This window comes from Nerophis ophidion, linkage group LG11, assembly GCF_033978795.1.
Source record: "Nerophis ophidion isolate RoL-2023_Sa linkage group LG11, RoL_Noph_v1.0, whole genome shotgun sequence".
NCBI classification, from domain to species: Eukaryota; Metazoa; Chordata; class Actinopteri; order Syngnathiformes; family Syngnathidae; genus Nerophis; species Nerophis ophidion.
Genome location: NC_084621.1, coordinates 42,271,325 through 42,288,988, shown reverse-complemented (window position 1 = coordinate 42,288,988; position 17,664 = coordinate 42,271,325). Strand labels below are relative to the sequence as shown.

Sequence of the window (17,664 nt, the reverse complement as noted above, 5' to 3'; positions counted from 1 at the left end):
TCATTACAAGGCCGGTTTCTATTGGTTGTTCGTCTTTGAGCGATAACGACCAGCAGTTTATTTTTTGACGAGAATGTTGACGACAAGCAAGGTAGTTAAAAGCTCAGAAATATTAAGGTTGAAGACTTGAAGGAAACATGTATGTTTATAGAGCTACACTGGGGAGTCGTATGTGAGTTAACGTGCAGTTTGTGTTCTTGAGGCGCAGGTGGATAACGTGGCTAAAGTTACCGTAAAGACACGTGTACTGTAACCAAGTAACGTAAATGTCACTAAAACTCGCTGGGATTCAAAAGGATGGTATCTTAAAATCACATTTATTTCTTTCAAAACGTGTTTTTGCAGGAGAAAATATGTTTGACCACCTGTGATGAGTCGTGACAACATAATCTGACATGAAATCCAGGTAAGATACATTAAAAAACGTGATTGTTTTTGTCCACAGCTCACAGTGACAATCATTCATTCACGGTGTTACAAAAAAGATCAGTTAGAATAATACATAATGTTGGATATAGAGAACATAGAAACCATTTATTTATTGAATAAAAAATACTGAAATTCCACGACATAGTGAATTTGCAAGCAGCTAAAATTATACACAAAGCAAACTATAAGACCCAAGAATACACAACAATTATTCTCAACAAAAGAGGAGAAATATAATCTTAGAGAAAATTTTAATTTAAAACATTTGTACACACGTGCAACATTTAAAACCTTCAGTATATCAGTATGTGGAATTAAATTATGGAATGGATTAAGCAAAGAAATCAAACAATGTACTAATATGATCCACTTCAAGAAACTCATCAAACTTAAGGTGTTTACAAAGTACAAAGAAGAAGAACCATGATAAACATTCAGAATTTATCTCATAATCCATTAATTTTCAAGATAATCTTACTCATCTCACCATATGAAATATAACTTACCTTACCAATTATTATGTATTTATTTATTTTTATTGTTAATACTTATGTAGTGAACAAAGGTTTTAGCAACTGCTAGGTAAAGGAAAAGGAGTAGGATTAAATAAGCTCTACTTCTTCCTACTCCTTTTCAAACATGTTGAATAGAGAAACTGGAAATTGTGATGTATCATGTTGTATGCATGTATGTTTGAAATAAACTCAACAATCAATGATTTTGTCATTCTAGGAACTCTGTGATGACAAGGTTGAAAACCCCGCAACCAGCATCCCCTCCAACAGGGAAGGCTCCCTTCGACCATCCTCGTCATAAAGCCTTGCCGGACAAAAGGAACACAGCTGTAAATCAAGTGTCAACATATACATCCATCCATTTTCTACCGCTTGTCCCTTTTGGGGACACGGGGGTGCTGGAGCCTATCTCAACTGCAGTGTTAATATATATTTCTGGAAATATGTTTTTTTCACCCTCACTATTTTCGCTCTTTGCAGAGTTTGATTCCTGTACTCTCCAACCAGAAAGACAATCCAAAAGTGCAGAGGCCTGAAAAACATGGGGATCAATGGACTGCTGAAAAACGACAGCCTTCTCTTGCTCAATCTGGAATCTCCATGGACAATGATTGTTCTTCAACCTTATCTGATACAGATATAATATTGATGCTGTCTTCAAGGCCTCAACAAGCTACAGTTTCCTCTCGTCTAGGACAGCAACAGCATTCACGAGTGGATACGTACGATTCACACAAATATGTGCTGGAGGATAATTAAATATATAATACTGATTTTAATAGGCATTGTCCTCACAGATACATTGATCACTTTCGGTATGGACATCCGAAGAGTCGAGAGGAGCGTCAGCAGATGTCATCTGTCATTGAAGGGGATGCAACGCCTTTTTGGCGGCTGTCTTCCTCATCTCTACCGCCCAGCTCTGCACCAAGTAAAACCCCACACATAGGTATGTTCCAGACATAGACATAATAACCATAATTCAGAATTAATCGATTGTTTTAAATCAGTATCATTTTCAAACAAGGAAGAGAATGGTCTAAAAATGTTTGTGGTCTAAACAGTCCCTACAGGATTTTGCTGGTTTTTTTTCATGGCAGCATTTTCGAAAAGTTGCAGTGTTTCAAGGCTTATTTTTTTTCATTAATACATCCCTTTGTGATTTAATGACATTTTTAATCAGTGTTTTTTGTAACCATTACCCCCAAAAGCACATGATTACAACAAAGCAAACAAAACATGCATTTATTGTATCTTAAAATTAAATGTTTTTGAACATTGACAGAAATTTACTAGTCTCTCTTCCCAAACATTGCAATGGAAAGTAGTTGTTTCAGATGTTTGGGGCAATGAAATAGTGTGAGAATGGGAAAGTTGCAATAAATTGTTAGAAATTTTACTCTGTAATTATAATAGGGAAATGTGTGGAAGAAAACGTAATTAATGAACAAATATAAATAAAAATAATGAGATCATCTTTTCAACATGGCACACAAAAACTTCCAAAACAAGGCTTTATTCAACCTCAACAAAATACATGTGTATTTATTACTGCAAAGAAGAGTTTAAAAATTATAAGAGGTGGAAATCATTGGGTGGTCGTAACGATTCAATCCGATTATGAGTCTTTGGTTGACGATTCGATACAACATGATTCCCAAGTGAAACGGATTCTCGCAATGTATTGTTTGATACAGTAATTATAATAAAACATTTTCAAAACAGGTTACATGTTACTAAACTTATTTTAGTTGCCTATGTGTTACTAGACTTGCAGCGAGATGGCCTAAAAACATTTACAAAAATGGATTCTTAAAAAAAATTTTTTTAAATATTATGAATAAACTTAGAATCAGAATAAATAAGAACTGTAATTTGGTTTTGAATTGATTTTTTGAGCACACCCCTTTAAAAATACATCCCAACCTCAACATGAGAAGAGAAACAATGTTCACGGTTAAAAATCCTTAATGCTGAAGACTGTTACTGAATAAATTAAATTTTTGATTTCAGCTGTACACTGAGTACTCTAAAAATATACAAGCTTAATCTCTAGTGGTCTCCATAGAAAATATGGACTATTGTAAAAATGGTTGAAGGATACACTCACTTTTTTGAGATACTGTGATATGCCTAGTCAAGTGATTTTCAATATATTCTTCATTCCCAAAGTGTGAATTTAGGCTGAGTGTATTTAATACATATCATAACAAACTTCCGCCCGATTGTAGCTGAGATAGGCGCCAGCGCCCCCCGCGACCTCAAAAGGGAATAAGCGGTAGAACATGGATGGATGGATAACAAACAGTGTGCTTTATCTGATGGCATATTTACACGTGACCAATGCACACACATGCCTGCATTGGTAAACAAACACCAAAGGTTGTCTTATCATAATTATGCATTATTGTTCAATGTTTACTCTGTCATCTACAAACCCTGTTTCAATATGAGTTAGGAAATTGTTTTAGATGTAAATATAAACAGAATACAATCATTTGCAAATCATTTTCAACCCATATTCAGTTGAATATGCTACAAAGACAACATATTTGATGTTCAAACTGATAAACCCTTTTTTTTTGCAAATAATCATTAACTTTAGAATTTGATGCCAGCAACATGTGAAAAAGAAGTTGTAAAAGGTGGCAATAAATACTGATAAAGTTGAGGAACTCTCATCGAACACTTATTTGGAACATCCCACAGGTGTGCAGGTTAATTAGGAACAGGTGGGTGCCATGATTGGGTATAAAAGCAGCTTCCGTGAAACGCTCAGTCATTCACAAACAAGGATTGGGAAACGGTCACCACTTTGTGAATAAAAGTGTCAGCCAATTGTCAAACAGTTTAGGACCAACATTTCTCAACGGGCTATTGCAAAAAATTTAGGAATTTCACCATCTACGGTCCGTAATACCATCAAAAGGTTCAGAAAATCTGGAGAAATCACTGCACGTAAGCGATGATATAACGGACCTTCGTTCCCTCAGGTGGTACTGCATCAAAAAGTGACATCAGTGTGTAAAGGATATCACCACATGGGCTCAGGAACACTTCAGAAAACCACTGTCAGTAATTACAGTTGGTGGCTACATCTGTAAGTGCAAGTTAAAACTACTATGCAAAGCCAAAGCCATTTATCAACAACACCCAGAAACGCCGCCGGCTTCGCTGGGCCCGAGCTCAGCTAAGATGGACTGATGCAAAGTGGAAAAGTGTTCAGTGGTCTGACAAGTCCACATTTCAAATTTTTTGGGGGAAACGGTGAACTTCGTGTCCTCCGGACCAAAGACGAAAAGGACCATCAGGACTGTTCTACAGTAGGTGCAAAGTTGAAAAGACAGCACCTGTGATTGGTATGGGGATGCATTAGTGCCCAAGGCATGGGTAACTTACACATCTGTGAAGGCACCATTTATGCTGAAAGGTACGTACAGGTTTTGAGCTACATATGTTGCTATCCAAGCAACGTTTTAATGGACACCCTTGATTATTTCAGCAAGACAATGCCAAGTCACTTGTTACAACAGCGTAGCTTCATAGTAAAAGAGTGCGCGGGTACTAGACTGGCTTGCCTGTAGTCCAGACCTGTCTCCCATTGAAAATGTGCGGCGCATTATGAAGCCTAAAATACCACGACGGAGACCCCGGACTGTTGAACAACTTAAGCTGTACATAAAACAAGAATAGGAAATAATTCCACCTGAAAAGCATAAAAAATGTGTCCTTAGTTCCCAAAGGCTTATTGAGTGTTTTTAAAAGAAAAGGTGATGAAACACAGTGGTGAACATACCCTTTCCCAACTACTTTGGCATGTGTTGCAGCCATGAAATTCTAAGTTAATTATTATTTGCAAAAAAAAAAATAAAGTTTATGAGTTTGAACATCAAATATCTTGTCTTTGTAGTGCATTCAATTGAATATGGGTTAAAAAGGATTTGCAAATCATTGTATTATGTTTGTATTTACATCCAACACAATTTCCCAACTCATATGGAAACGGGGTTTGTACACGTTACAGACAATCTTGTGCTCATTTGTGGATGTTTTGAAAGTTTAAAGTCGACCGTAACTTTTTGTTTATTTTCCAACACATTGCAAGTAGTTTACTGTTACTTTTTTTGAGAATATTGCAGTAAGTGTTGAGAGAGATATAGATCAGTGATTTTATTATTATTTTCATTAAATGTAAAAAATATGCCACACTTTGTAATACAATGCTTTGCATATTATGCAGATGACCACAGACGAGAGCTCCTCAGTTCAGTAACACGTCAGTTTGATGAAGACTTCAATTCTTCACCATGTAGAGGAGACTGCAATATGGACGCATATGTAAGTTTACTGAGAATTATCCAAAATCAAGGCTTCCTTGACATGCCATAAAATCCATGTTTTTCGGGGGTAATATGTTTAAGAAAATGCAGATTTATTTGCCTCCCCTTGTGAATGGAATATCTGGGTGACTTCTTTTTACAATAAACTACTTAAGAGAATTGTCTCACTTTGAATTCAGTGCATTTTTTTATCCTCAGGTTTTATCTGACAGTTGTCAGAGTGAATTTGAGGATGCGGAGCTACTTCACTTTCAAGAAAAGACCAGCAGACTTCTGCAGAGAGGGTTTGCAGAGAAATTCTTAACAGTGTCATAATTATTTCCTTTAGTTGAATTTTAGCTAGTGTTTTGTTTTGTTTTTTACAGTGAACATGTTCTCAGTGAGGGATTGATGCCTGCCAGTTCAGATGGCTTGAGAAGACATGAGCCCTCTTATCCAGACAATAAAGCTGAGCCAGTGTACAGACCTATGATTAACACCACAATAACATCTACAGCTGGTGAGTCATGAGTTGCAGCAGTAGTTTTGTTGTCTTTTTTTCGAGCTTCCTTGTGTAAACTTGTATTCTGTGAATGCCGAGATACGCCTCTATCCAGATAGTTGTTGGCTTAAGTGAAAAAAAGTGTGCAAATACGTGGATTCTGGCTGCGCAGAATTCTGCCCCTTGACTTAAGTCTACGCACTTTGGGTGGAGCAAGCCTAAATGTGGGTGTTCCCAGTCAAATCTGACCTTGGACTATTCTCCCATTGACTTAGACACTTCTGTTTCTCAGCACCTCCCGGAAGGTGAAACATTCTATTGCACTCAAAGTTTGGATACACTGTACGCAAGTAATTGGCAAAGGCTCGAATTAGCCTCAGGTCTACAAACACTGGCAATCTTAGCTGTGGCTGTCGACAACCTCCTGATGTTGTCATTATTAAGTTCACGAGATGGCAGAGGCTGCATTTAAAGTATCATGAGTGATCAGGCTGCAGCAGCTTTATCTACTTTAGCACGCACTTCAAAACCTGCTTAGCTGTTGGTTTGAAACTCATGTGAAACTCTTGCTGTACTTTTTACAATTAACTAATCACCGCCAGTAGTGTGGGTTTTGTTGCTACTATGTTGTGCATTACACTTGATCATGTGGTTAAAGAAAACTATACAGTAGTAGCGAACTTACGAGCTTAAGTGGTTCCACGACGGAGTTCTTCACTCAAAGCACGTGTTATTCAAAACAACATTGTTCACTGAAATGATTTGAAATCAATTTAATTGACGCTTGGCCACCCAAAACATCTCTATTTCAACATGTAGCATGCATTTAAAAAGAAAAAAACAACCTTTTAGATAAGAAGCATTGTATGATCAACAATAAATTAGAATTCACTCCTAACGAATGAAGTAATATGCAGCATTTACCTTGGAGAGTGGACTTTATCGCCCTGAAGTTGCTTTGCTGTCAAAACACTACCAGAAGCTTCCCTATATTTTCTTTGATAAACGTTGCTTATATATGGTGCAGTCTAGCAGTACAAGGCTTCAACTGCTTTGCCAAGGCTGCTGCGCGGTCTGTCATTTGATTATTTTTTTCTTTAATTCAATAACCATCATGTACTTCTTCTTCTGAGCACTGTTCTTCACACACACTTTCCTCCTTTACCTGCGTGGAAAAACAAAAGTTATGTCCATCTTTAGCTTTAAGTTATTGCTAGCGAGTAGGGATGTCTCCAACTAAGATTTTTCATTGTTGAATCAAATTCCTTGGATTTTTTTTCGTCAACAGTCAGTTGAATTTATCTTGTGGGTTTTTTCTGAATGTGACAAACTGTCTCCAGTGTGTGAGTGTGAATGTTGTCTGTTTGGCTGTCTGTGTTGGCCCTGTGATGAGGTGGCGACTTGTCCATTGTGTATCGTGCCTTCTGCCCGAGTGCAGCTGTTCTGAGTGACAAGCGGTTGAAAAGTCATAAATAAATACAGTGCAACCTTGATTCCCAAATTTATTTGGTTCTTAAACATGGTTTGTAAATAGAAACGTTCATATATTGAAGCAGGGTTGCCCATAAGAAACTATGTAAATATGGATAATGTGTTCCAGCCTTGACAAAAGTCCGCATTTTAGTGAAGGTGTGTACTCTTTGAACACCTTGCTGTATGTCAAACAAACATAACAAGGGACTGATGGATCAACTGTGTATGTAATAATAAAGTCAAAAGAACTGCAATTAGCTGTATACTCTGCTCTGCCAACACGCACACACACAGAAGTCATAATATTGCCCACTCACAAACAAAATCACACAAAACCTTATCTTCAGCAACCATATTGCTACAAAAATAAACATTTAAAAAAGTCTAATGCACTGTTGCACACACATTAACAACAGCACGGAACTAAAGAGAAAAGAGCAGACAGGAGGGAAAAAGAAACAGGGTGGCGCGAGGGGTAAAGGGGAACCGTACGTGTCTGCGTGTTTGTGCTCTGGAAGAGTGAGGGGCCGCTCTGTAAAGAGAAAAGATAGTCTCTTTCCCTGATATTTTGTTTTGGCATCTTTTTCCAGAAGAGACCTTCATAACAATTGAAACTTGATGTGGTTACTTACTTTGCTGTGCTGTGGTCATGCTTGTAAGTGCCATGAATGTACTCCTGGCAAATAGTCTTTTTTTAAACTCCACAGCGGCACCCTTCTTCTTTCTATGCTGACCTGTTAAATTTTTAGGAGTATTATTGAGTTAGCAAAATGGAAAAAACTTGTCAAAAGCCGAAAAAGAAAGAAAAGGCACACATGCTGCAGTGTTGAGACATGACTTCTCCTGCACAAGTGAATTGGAAGGCTCTGCCTGCCCAACGTTTTGCCCTTCTTTCATGCCTGCATGTGCCTGAATGAAGCGTTGGTCAATAGAGACACATTTGACTTGATCCAAACGTTCGTAAATTGAAAAGTTTGCATATAGAGGAGTTTGTAATTCAAGGTTCCACTGTAAAAACAAAATAACATTTATAGTGGGGGTTTTTAAGAGAAATAAACAGATGAGAACATGTAGTAGTGTATACTGACTGGTCAATAGGTGTCACTTTTATACATGCATATTTTCAAGTTAATGAAAGGTAATTATAAAAGATATACAGTCTTAGAGTAAAGTGAACTAAACAAAGATCTTGACTTTTTCCACATCAAAAAAAGGCTAGCCAACAGTTTGCAAGGGGCCTCGGCTCTGGTGCAGTGCTAAGAAGACATCAAACTTGACTAAATAAAGGATTTAAAAGTAATGAGAATGTAAGCCGAGAGAGTCACACCTCCGGGACAAGGCGGTGTATCCCAGCATCTCAATTCAATGTCATGGCGAGCTCCGTGTCCGACAGTGTAGCATCCCAATGATCCTTCAATCACGTCCTCCAGGAAGAAACATGCTCCCCACACTATTCATAAAATATTATTGTCTGCAGACAAATAGATCTTATACAATATGAATGTGGGAAGTTTAAACATGCCAACTGATTTTAGAGGAACCGGAATGCAGCCTTTTGAGGGAGTGAAGTGACAGCCAGAACTTAAATTGAACTATTGCTGTCTTAAAACTATTTTGTCTGCGCACAAAAATATTTTTGTAATATTCAAAGAAGACATGGGGAACACCATCAGTTTATCCTCCCTTCGCATCTCCTGTACCAGCAGGTATTAATAAGGGTGTAGGTATTATTAATATCAGACAATTCGACTGCTAGGTTGATAGTCAAATCAGACTTCTCCAAATCAAATTGTTAAATCTCCCAACTATTTAGTGAGCAAAACTAAATATTTTGGTCGGATCTTACGGGGTTCACTGACATTTGCTTTGCCAATTAATGGCAGGATGCTTGTAACTTAAATGTTTGTTTGCAACTTAAAAAATAACAATTAGAGAGAGCTCTTATCTTAAAACACTCCTTAAGTTGAGGCACCACTTTACTGTCCTTTCCACATTCTCATACACTAGACAGCATTATTACAGTTAAAAAATTATATAACAAGCCTCTCTTCAAGCGTTGTGTGCTTCCAATTAGCGCCTGTGTTTTAGGTTAAAAAAAAACAAAAAAAAAAACGCTCTGGCTATAATTATAATATTCATATTTTGACCCGTAGGGCTAAGTATACAAATAATCTCATTTATGCATTACAATGTAAAATGTATGTCTGTGTCATTTGTATATTTTGGTCTTTGCAGCAATGCCCCTCCAAAGATTCACTGCCACTACATCAATTGCGCCTCCTACACGCCCGGAAGAGGACATCCTTTTCCAGTGGCGTCTTCGCAGAAAGATGGAACAGGCCAGCAAGCTGTGTCAGTCTCAGCAACCTTCCGGACTTCATCTGTCCTCTTTTCACTCCACTCTACCTGTTTCCTCAGTAAACGAGCAGCCTTACAAGGTAGGGGTCATTCATTCTTTACTGGGCATTAGATACACCTGTACAATTCAAAGCAGGATGTACCAAATGTTTTCCAACTCAAAACAAAATCACAATATACATGAATTTACAAACAACAATAAATCAAAGCCCTTTGCCAAGTCAATGTTTACATACTTCATGATCAATTAAAATTAACACAGCCTTTGCTCTATACTTGGTTGATGCACCTTTGGGAGCAATCACAGCTTCAAGTATTTTCTAATACTATGTCACTAGCTAAATTGGTAATCCTTTAGGCAGTTTTGCCAATTCCTTTTTGCCTATTCATCTTTGTTATCCGGGATGACTCTGTATATTGCTGTGTTCATCTTAATTGAGTCAGGGAGGTGACTAAGAACCCCATGATCACTCTCTCAGAGCTACAGCATTCCTCTGTGGAGAGAAGAGAACCTTCCAGAAGAATAACCATCTGAGCAGCAGTCCACCAATCAATGCACTTGAAAGACTTTTAGACTATGAGAAACTATATTCTGTAGTCTGATGAGGCAAGCATTGAACAGGGTATAAGCGGGGTCTTAAACAGTCTTGAATCCAACAATTTGAATTTAAGGCTTTAAAATGTATAAAATTCTCCTAAAATCCATTCATCCATCCATCCATTTTCTACCGCTTATTCCCTTTTGGGGTCGCGGGGGGCGCTGGCGCCTATCTCAGCTACAATCGGGCGGAAGGCGGTGTACACCCTGGACAAGTCCCCACTTCATCGCAGGGCCAACACAGATAGACATACAACATTCACCCTCACATTCACACACTAGGGGCAATTTAGTGTTGCCAATTAACCTATCCCCAGGTGCATGTCTTTGGAAGTGGGAGGAAGCCGGAGTACCCGGAGGGAACCCACGCATTCACGGGGAGAACATGCAAACTCCACACAGAAAGATCTCGAGCATGGGATTGAACCCAGGACTGCAGGACCTTCGTATTGTGAGGCAGACGCACTAACCCCTCTTCCACCGTGAAGCCTTCTCCTAAAATCTCATAAGAAAAATTTAAATACGATTTTGAAAAGTATTAAAAATCTTTTAATGTTATTTTTATTTAAAACATGCATAAACTTCAGTCTTGCTTTTAAATGTTTCGATATTTGAGGACGTTGTAATGTAACCATAAAACGTGACATCGCATTTCACCAGCATTAGCAGGAGCAGCAGTAGATCAGTCAGGTTCATGGCACAAGTACCGTCACATCATAGGTCATATGTTTATTTTTTTCAAAGACAAAATTCTAATTAAGTGTACAGATTGTGCATTGTACATACATTTTTTTTTTTACGTATTTGAATTATTAAGTTATTATTTTTGTACATTCTGCAATTTGGTGGCCCCTGCCAAGGATGGCGCCTCAGGTTCGCATGTTGGGAAAGCCGTCTCTCAGGGCAAGTTCAGCGATTTGTGGCTCCAGAATGATCAATTTAATGCATGGTCAAAGAGCTGGATGGAAATGTACAAAGTGTTTAGGACCTTTGTTTGAAGCCATAATTGCCTTCTTTCTTTTTAGACAATTGCTCGGCCTGCACTCTCTGTTTCTTACAACTTTGTGCAGATACAGTCGTAGTACTGTGTATGTTTTTATCTGTTTGCTCAATTCTGAAATACTGCAAAAGTTAACCATTTAGCAGACAATATATTGATGTGCTTTCCTCTACCATTGCTGACGTTCTGGTTGTTGTTACATGAAAAGACTTGATATGATGCACACTGCACCTTTTGCAAGAAAACAGTTCTATGGCAAATCTGAAAAATGGCTATTTTACATTCATAAAGAGGCTTTTATGATATTTGCTATAATTGTTTCCAATTAAATTACTATAGCGGTTTCTGGCGTATTAAGTTAGTTTAACCATTTTGTTTTCCAATGTAAAAGAACAGTGAATTAATTTATACACTTATAATTCATTCTGGTCTTCTGATTTTCCTTTGTCTTTGTACTTTTTTGTCTGTAATAGATATGAAATAGTGTTTTCATTATAATTAAGGTGGGATAAGCTCCAGCCACCCCAAAAATCCAGAAAGGGACAGGCGGTAGAAAATGGATGGTGGTCTTAAAAAGTCTTAAATGTGATTTTTTGATACCTGCAGAGACCCTGTTGAACTATATGGCGTGAATGCAAGGCGTCATGTTTTGGGGAAACCAGGCACCGCTCATCACAAGGCCAATACCATCCCAAGAGGGAGGCATGGTGGTGGCATGGTGCTGTAGCAACTGGGAGAATAGTCAGGATTGAGGGTAAGATGATTGCAGCAATGTACAGAAACATCTTGGATGAAAACCAACACTTCCCATCCAACCTGATGGAGCGTGAGAGGTGCTGCAGAGAGGAATAGGCAAAAATACCCAAAGACAGGTCTGCCAAGCTTGTGGCATCGTATTCAAAAAGACTGTTAAAGTTGTATTGAGCAAATGCTGTAAATACTTTTCTACATGTGATTTTTTTCAAAGTGTTTTCATGGATAATTAATTTTCATTATGGGGTATGAAAGTAAAAAAAATTCATATTTACCACCTTCTTTACCTTGTATCATTTATAGCAACAGCAAATTGTTCAGTGCACTGAGCCCACACAAGGAGCTGTACCGCAGCCGGAAATCAAAGAAACCCATGGACATCAACCCTCGGCTGCATTTTCTGTGTCTGATTCGTCAGTCCCCCGTCCAGAGTCTCTTGCACGTGTTCCTGCCCATATGCATCAACTCTGTGATCTTTTTCCTTGTCCTTCATTGTCTCCCAGTAGCAATTTGCAAGGAAGTTCACACAAACAAAAAGAAACCTCAAGCAAAGAAACACAAGTGTCTGGAAACTTTAAAGATACGTACATGGAGGAGCCTGCTCATAGACATGTTGCATCACCACCTCCTGCTTCTTCTATAACTACAGAAGTGGGTTGGACTTGTAGACCCACAAATGGAGGCCATATTTTTATACCTGTGGAAGTAGGACGTCATTCTTCTTCTGTCAAAGGTGGCTTTCCTTTAAGCCCTCTAGATGAAAGTTCTCCTGCTCGACCTTTAGAGGGTGTCACTTCTTATAAATGTATAAAAGGAGGTTGTCATTCTAGGCCCAGAGAAGAAGGTTATATTAAAACTAAAGTGTCACCAAAGGACAAGGCCCAGAAAATACAATTGGGAGAAAGTCAGACAGACGGGGCTATACGAAAGCAGAAAAAGTCAGCAAGGTAAAATACAGACACATGCACACAATGATATACATGACCATTTTCAACGTAAAATGAATGCTTAACGTAATTGTACCTGCAGGCGTAATGAACGTAGTGAAAATACTGACAGTCCTAACATCACAAGCAAGAGTTCTGTGCATCAGAAACCTCCACAAAAGAACAAGTCACGGATAGAACATCAGAAGCAGCAACAGCAGGAGATCCGCACAAAAGAGGACAACCATACACCACCGTTTTCTCCAGTTCAGCAATCTTTAAAACAGGTGAGCATGTGCACAGCGAGAATGTTTTGTATACCACCTACAAAAATATTTCTCCATATGTCACTGTGTCAACCTTATCATGAAATCGAACACTTGCACAGGGCCAGGTCTTCAAAAATAATCTCATAAAAATCTAATTTTTTCACGCATTAAATATAATGTAAACTAGATAAACTGAAATAAAGTACAATTTTATCCAAATCAACTTTCTGATTTAACTTAAAAAAGGTTATGCATAAGCACAACAAACTATTGTACTCTACTATACTGGAAGAGTGATCATTTTGATATCATCGATGCTTTAAATACGCGTAAGGTCAGACTCTACCTGCAACTCCCACATTTAAGGATCGCTCCACCCAAAGTGTGCATCTTGGATGAAGGCATGCAGTGACAGACTAACCATAACCCTAACCCTACAAGAGAATACTGCTCTACCAACCGGCATAGCTCGGTTGGTAGAGCGGCCGTGCCAGCAACTTGAGGGTTGCAGGTTCGATTCCCGCTTCCGTCATCCTAGTCACTGCCGTTGTGTCCTTGGGCAAGACACTTTACCCACCTGCTCCCAGTGCCACCCACACTGGTTTAAATGTAACATAGATATTGGGTTTCACTATGTAAAAGCGCTTTGAGTCACTAGAGAAAAGCGCTATATAAATATAATTCACTTCACAAAGATCGAAGTCATAAGCATGTGTGATTGCTTATCATACTACTAATATTCATCGTAATGTAGATATTAAACATTAGAATGTTTTAATTGGATCATGGCAGGTTGTTTCAGAGGTCCTTTTCCCACCGACTGAGTCGTCTCCTGCAAAAGTTGCAGCTGTCCCATTACTCCCAACACCATCTCAATCTTCACATCCACCTTGTGATACACACAACTCTTTGGAGGTCATGTCCCAGCTGCTCCAAGAGGCTGAAGGTGAGCCGGGGGGCCAACACAACACTCAACATTTAGCCCACTCTTAATTCTGATGCATATCTTCTGACACATGGGCCGCTGTAACCCGCTTGCATTCTAGTAGTAATAGATTTAATTGGAAAAACATCTTTAGAATAACCATCCTTTTTAGAGAAGGCTATACTATTTGATTCTCTCTTTCTAAATTGATATTGGGTTATTTCTTCTCAGATTCGGATGAGATAGAGTTTGCAGATGATCCTTTACTACAAGTCCTTCGCACACAGAGAAAATGGGTGAAGGAGCAGATCAGGTAAAATTAGGAGCAAAAAAGCTCAGTAAGACATTTTCTTCTCAAGCTATTACAATGTTGACATTTTTCAAAGTAATTCGTTTTTTTAGTCATAAAACCTTCAATGTATGAGCAATAATGTTGCATTTATTTATTTTTTTCAGTGAAGTGAACTCTATGATGTACAAATTTCTGATTACACAAGAGGTTTCTCCAACATGATGCTTTTTCATCTTTACTTTTGCAAGGAAATATTGTATTTATCGCAGAAATACATGTATAATAAAACATTTTGACATATGCATTGGTGCATTATTCACAACCACATGATACAAAGGTCACATCAATTTTCAATTGTCGACTGGATATTTACACTGTGCATTTTTCATGAAACTTTATGAAAGAATAATGGGTAATTGTAGAACAATATTTACAAACCTCAAAGACCGCATTAGAACATAACTACTGTGTGATTTGTGAAGACGGCTTGCTGAGTAGTACTAGGATTAGGTCAGAGATGTGAACTTGTCTGTGTCCAGCAAGGGTGCAGATACGATAAGGACACCATCTGGAGAAATGGCTGATTCCAAAGCCATGGTGTCCACTCCCTTTGGAATTCGATAGCGACGATTAAACTGCCGTGTTGTCAAGCCGGGACGGTCCTTCTAAAATAACATAAAAAGGGAATACATTATTAAGAGCGTGGATAACATAACTTAAAATGCAGCAATAGACCCACCTTTTTTTCTTCATGCTTTCCCTGTACTTCGATAAAATCTCCTGTCACTTTGACCAGCAGATCTTCAGGGTCAAAGTGTTTGACGTCCACTTGTACTGTGAATCCACTATCGTCACATGTTGCCTGCCAACATTTGACGTCATTGTTAAATACTTGAAAAAACTAATAAAATATTAAACAAGAAACATGAATTATTGACATTGTCGCAACAAGCTTCAGCGTGAATCCAATGATCATATATAAAGCCCACAAACTCCAACCATATTGAACCCAATTAGTAAACAGATTTACCTCAGCAGCACTGGTAGTATCATTCTCTGGGATTACGAGTTTCGGCGTCCAGTTGTATTGTCCATGTGTCCCATTCAGACGAGGAAAAAGGGGGGGTAAAAGCTTTTCCCATTGGATACCACCAACCGGGAGTGTGTGTGGCAGGATGAAATCCATTTTAAATCTGACAGGAGGGAAAATGGATGAGAACTTTTAAAGGCAGTTGTGGCAGCAGAAAGGCAGACTGCAAGTCATTCAGTGGCCACAGCCTACCTCTCTTCGAAGCACGCAGTCAGAGTATCAAGTTCCTTGTGGCGAATGTGAGTGGCTGTGTGACTTCAGGCTGCTGAGCATAGCTTGGCTTTATAGTCCAGTTGCATAATGTGGGGAATTCATCCGGGCACCTTGCTTCTGTTATGTTCTTATCATGCGTACCCTTGGGAGGCTGTTCGTGCAGCGGCACAGTTTGTTTTGGGGACTGAAGCAGCTGTCACAGGCTCACTGCTGAATGAATGTTAACATCACCATCTGTTTCCAGACTTGCGTCAGGGATAATTGTGCTGTTATTATGAACAAAACCTCAATGATTAAGCCATCAGTCCAAAACTTTTCAAGTAGCCATAGCCAAAAATAAGTTCAAAAGACATAGTGATGACCCCTCTTGGTCAATAAAGCCAGACAGACAGGGACAGACAGAAGGGGCGTGACAAACACATGTCAGTGCACGTGGGCCACCACCCTTTTGTGTCCTCAATTAAGTCAGTGTACCAAGTCAAAACATTCCTTTATTAGCACAAAGTCTCCTTTGTTATTATAGCTTAGTTCATGGTGAGTAGATGTACATACGAGAAGAAAGGTTTGGACCAGTGATTGGTATCACATAACAGGTGGGGTAGACAGAGGGTTGTATTAAAATATTATGACGGGGTTTGGTTTGATAACACGTTACGGTAATTGTTAACTGCTAGTGGTTTTACATCTCAACCTGTATTGCAGTTACACATACAAATATTTATCCCTTTACTCCAATGTATAGTGTACATTAACTGATTGAGTTCCTGAGCGAATCTGTTTTTACATCTTGTAAAATTATCTTTACACATTTATATTACAACTCTCAAAAATAAGTTAACTTGAGAATAATCACAACATGTATCACATTAATCATGTACATACAAAGATCAATCACAATTTATTTTGTCCACACGCGTTTTTTTTTTAACCTTAACAGTAGATGTGTTGTTGTAAGGTCAATGATAAGGTCAAGCCATACATCAGTACAAAAATTATTATAGGGAGACTATGACTAGTATGGTCACTGACAAATTGTACTCCAAAATACATCCTGACTAGATACAACAGTGATCTGTGTTGCAGTAAACATCAGTTTATTTTTTGTCATTGCATACATTATAAGTGCAAGTTCAATGATGGCAAGTAAAAACATTTTTGTTAATTTAAACAATTTTCCCCAAAATACGCATTGAGGCTGAAGTGTGCTTTAGTTAATCGAACAAACTAATATTACTGGATCATAACTGATTGTTGCAGCGCTGCTATATATATATATATATATATATATATATATATATATATATATATATACACACACACATCTATATATATGTACAGATACAGTATATGTGTATATTTAAACATACATATACAAACCCCGTTTCCATATGAGTTGGGAAATTGTGTTAGATGTAAATATAAACGGAATACAATGATTTGCAAATCCTTTTCAACCCATATTCAATTGAATGCACTACAAAGACAAAATATTTGATGTTCAAACTCAAACTTTATTTTTTTTGCAAATAATAATTAACTTGGAATTTCATGGCTGCAACACGTGTCAAAGTAGTTGGGAAAGGGCATGTTCACCATTGTGTTACATCACTTTTTCTTGTAACAACGCTCAAACGTTTGGGAACTGAGGAAACTAATTGTTGAAGCTTTGAAAGTGGAATTCTTTACCAGTCTTGTTTTATGTAGAGCTTCAGTCGTTCAACAGTCCGGGGTCTCCGCTGTTGTATTTTACGCTTCAAAATGCGCCACACATTTTCGATGGGAGACAGGTCTGGACTGCAGGCGGGCCAGGAAAGTACACGCACTCTTTTACTACGAAGCCACGCTGTTGTAACACGTGGCTTGGCATTGTCTTGCTGAAAAAAAGAGGGGCGTCCATGATAACGTTGCTTGAATGACAACATATGTTGCTCCAAAACCTGTGTGGACCATTCAGCATTAATGGTGCCTTCACAGATGTGTAAGTTACCCATGTCATTGGCAC

General features: G+C 38.3%; 2 protein-coding genes across 12 annotated transcripts; one reads left to right on the top strand and one right to left on the bottom strand.

The window, feature by feature from the left end:
- On the top strand, nt 1-14,659 carry proser3 (proline and serine rich 3). Of its 11 annotated transcripts, none has more exons than XM_061916004.1 (15): nt 1-91; nt 209-262; nt 346-406; nt 1,162-1,339; nt 1,425-1,666; nt 1,742-1,893; nt 5,185-5,282; nt 5,483-5,568; nt 5,650-5,783; nt 9,474-9,676; nt 12,251-12,894; nt 12,977-13,160; nt 13,935-14,088; nt 14,299-14,380; nt 14,524-14,659. In XM_061916004.1, exons 3-15 carry the CDS (start codon nt 396-398, stop codon nt 14,579-14,581), a joined length of 2,226 nt encoding a protein of 741 aa, XP_061771988.1. In that variant the 5' UTR covers nt 1-91; nt 209-262; nt 346-395; the 3' UTR covers nt 14,582-14,659. The 11 variants fall into 11 exon arrangements, 10 of the variants coding, with proteins under 10 accessions (XP_061771988.1, XP_061771993.1, XP_061771989.1 ...); XM_061916006.1 differs by having other exon boundaries at nt 41-91; nt 203-262; XM_061916007.1 differs by having other exon boundaries at nt 61-139.
- Nucleotides 14,489-15,763, bottom strand: hspb6 (heat shock protein, alpha-crystallin-related, b6). Its single transcript, XM_061916020.1, is given in 4 exon segments — nt 14,489-15,024; nt 15,099-15,221; nt 15,390-15,552; nt 15,642-15,763. Coding segments are annotated over 4 exon segments (552 nt in total). The 5' UTR covers nt 15,749-15,763; the 3' UTR covers nt 14,489-14,865.
- Between the last annotated feature and the right edge of the window lie 1,901 nt (nt 15,764-17,664).

Coding starts and splice junctions, on each gene's coding strand:
- proser3 (XM_061916004.1), top strand. Junction 5,784..9,473: donor CACAATAACATCTACAGCTG/GTGAGTCATGAG, acceptor TGGTCTTTGCAG/CAATGCCCCTCCAAAGATTC. Junction 14,089..14,298: donor GCTGCTCCAAGAGGCTGAAG/GTGAGCCGGGGG, acceptor ATTTCTTCTCAG/ATTCGGATGAGATAGAGTTT.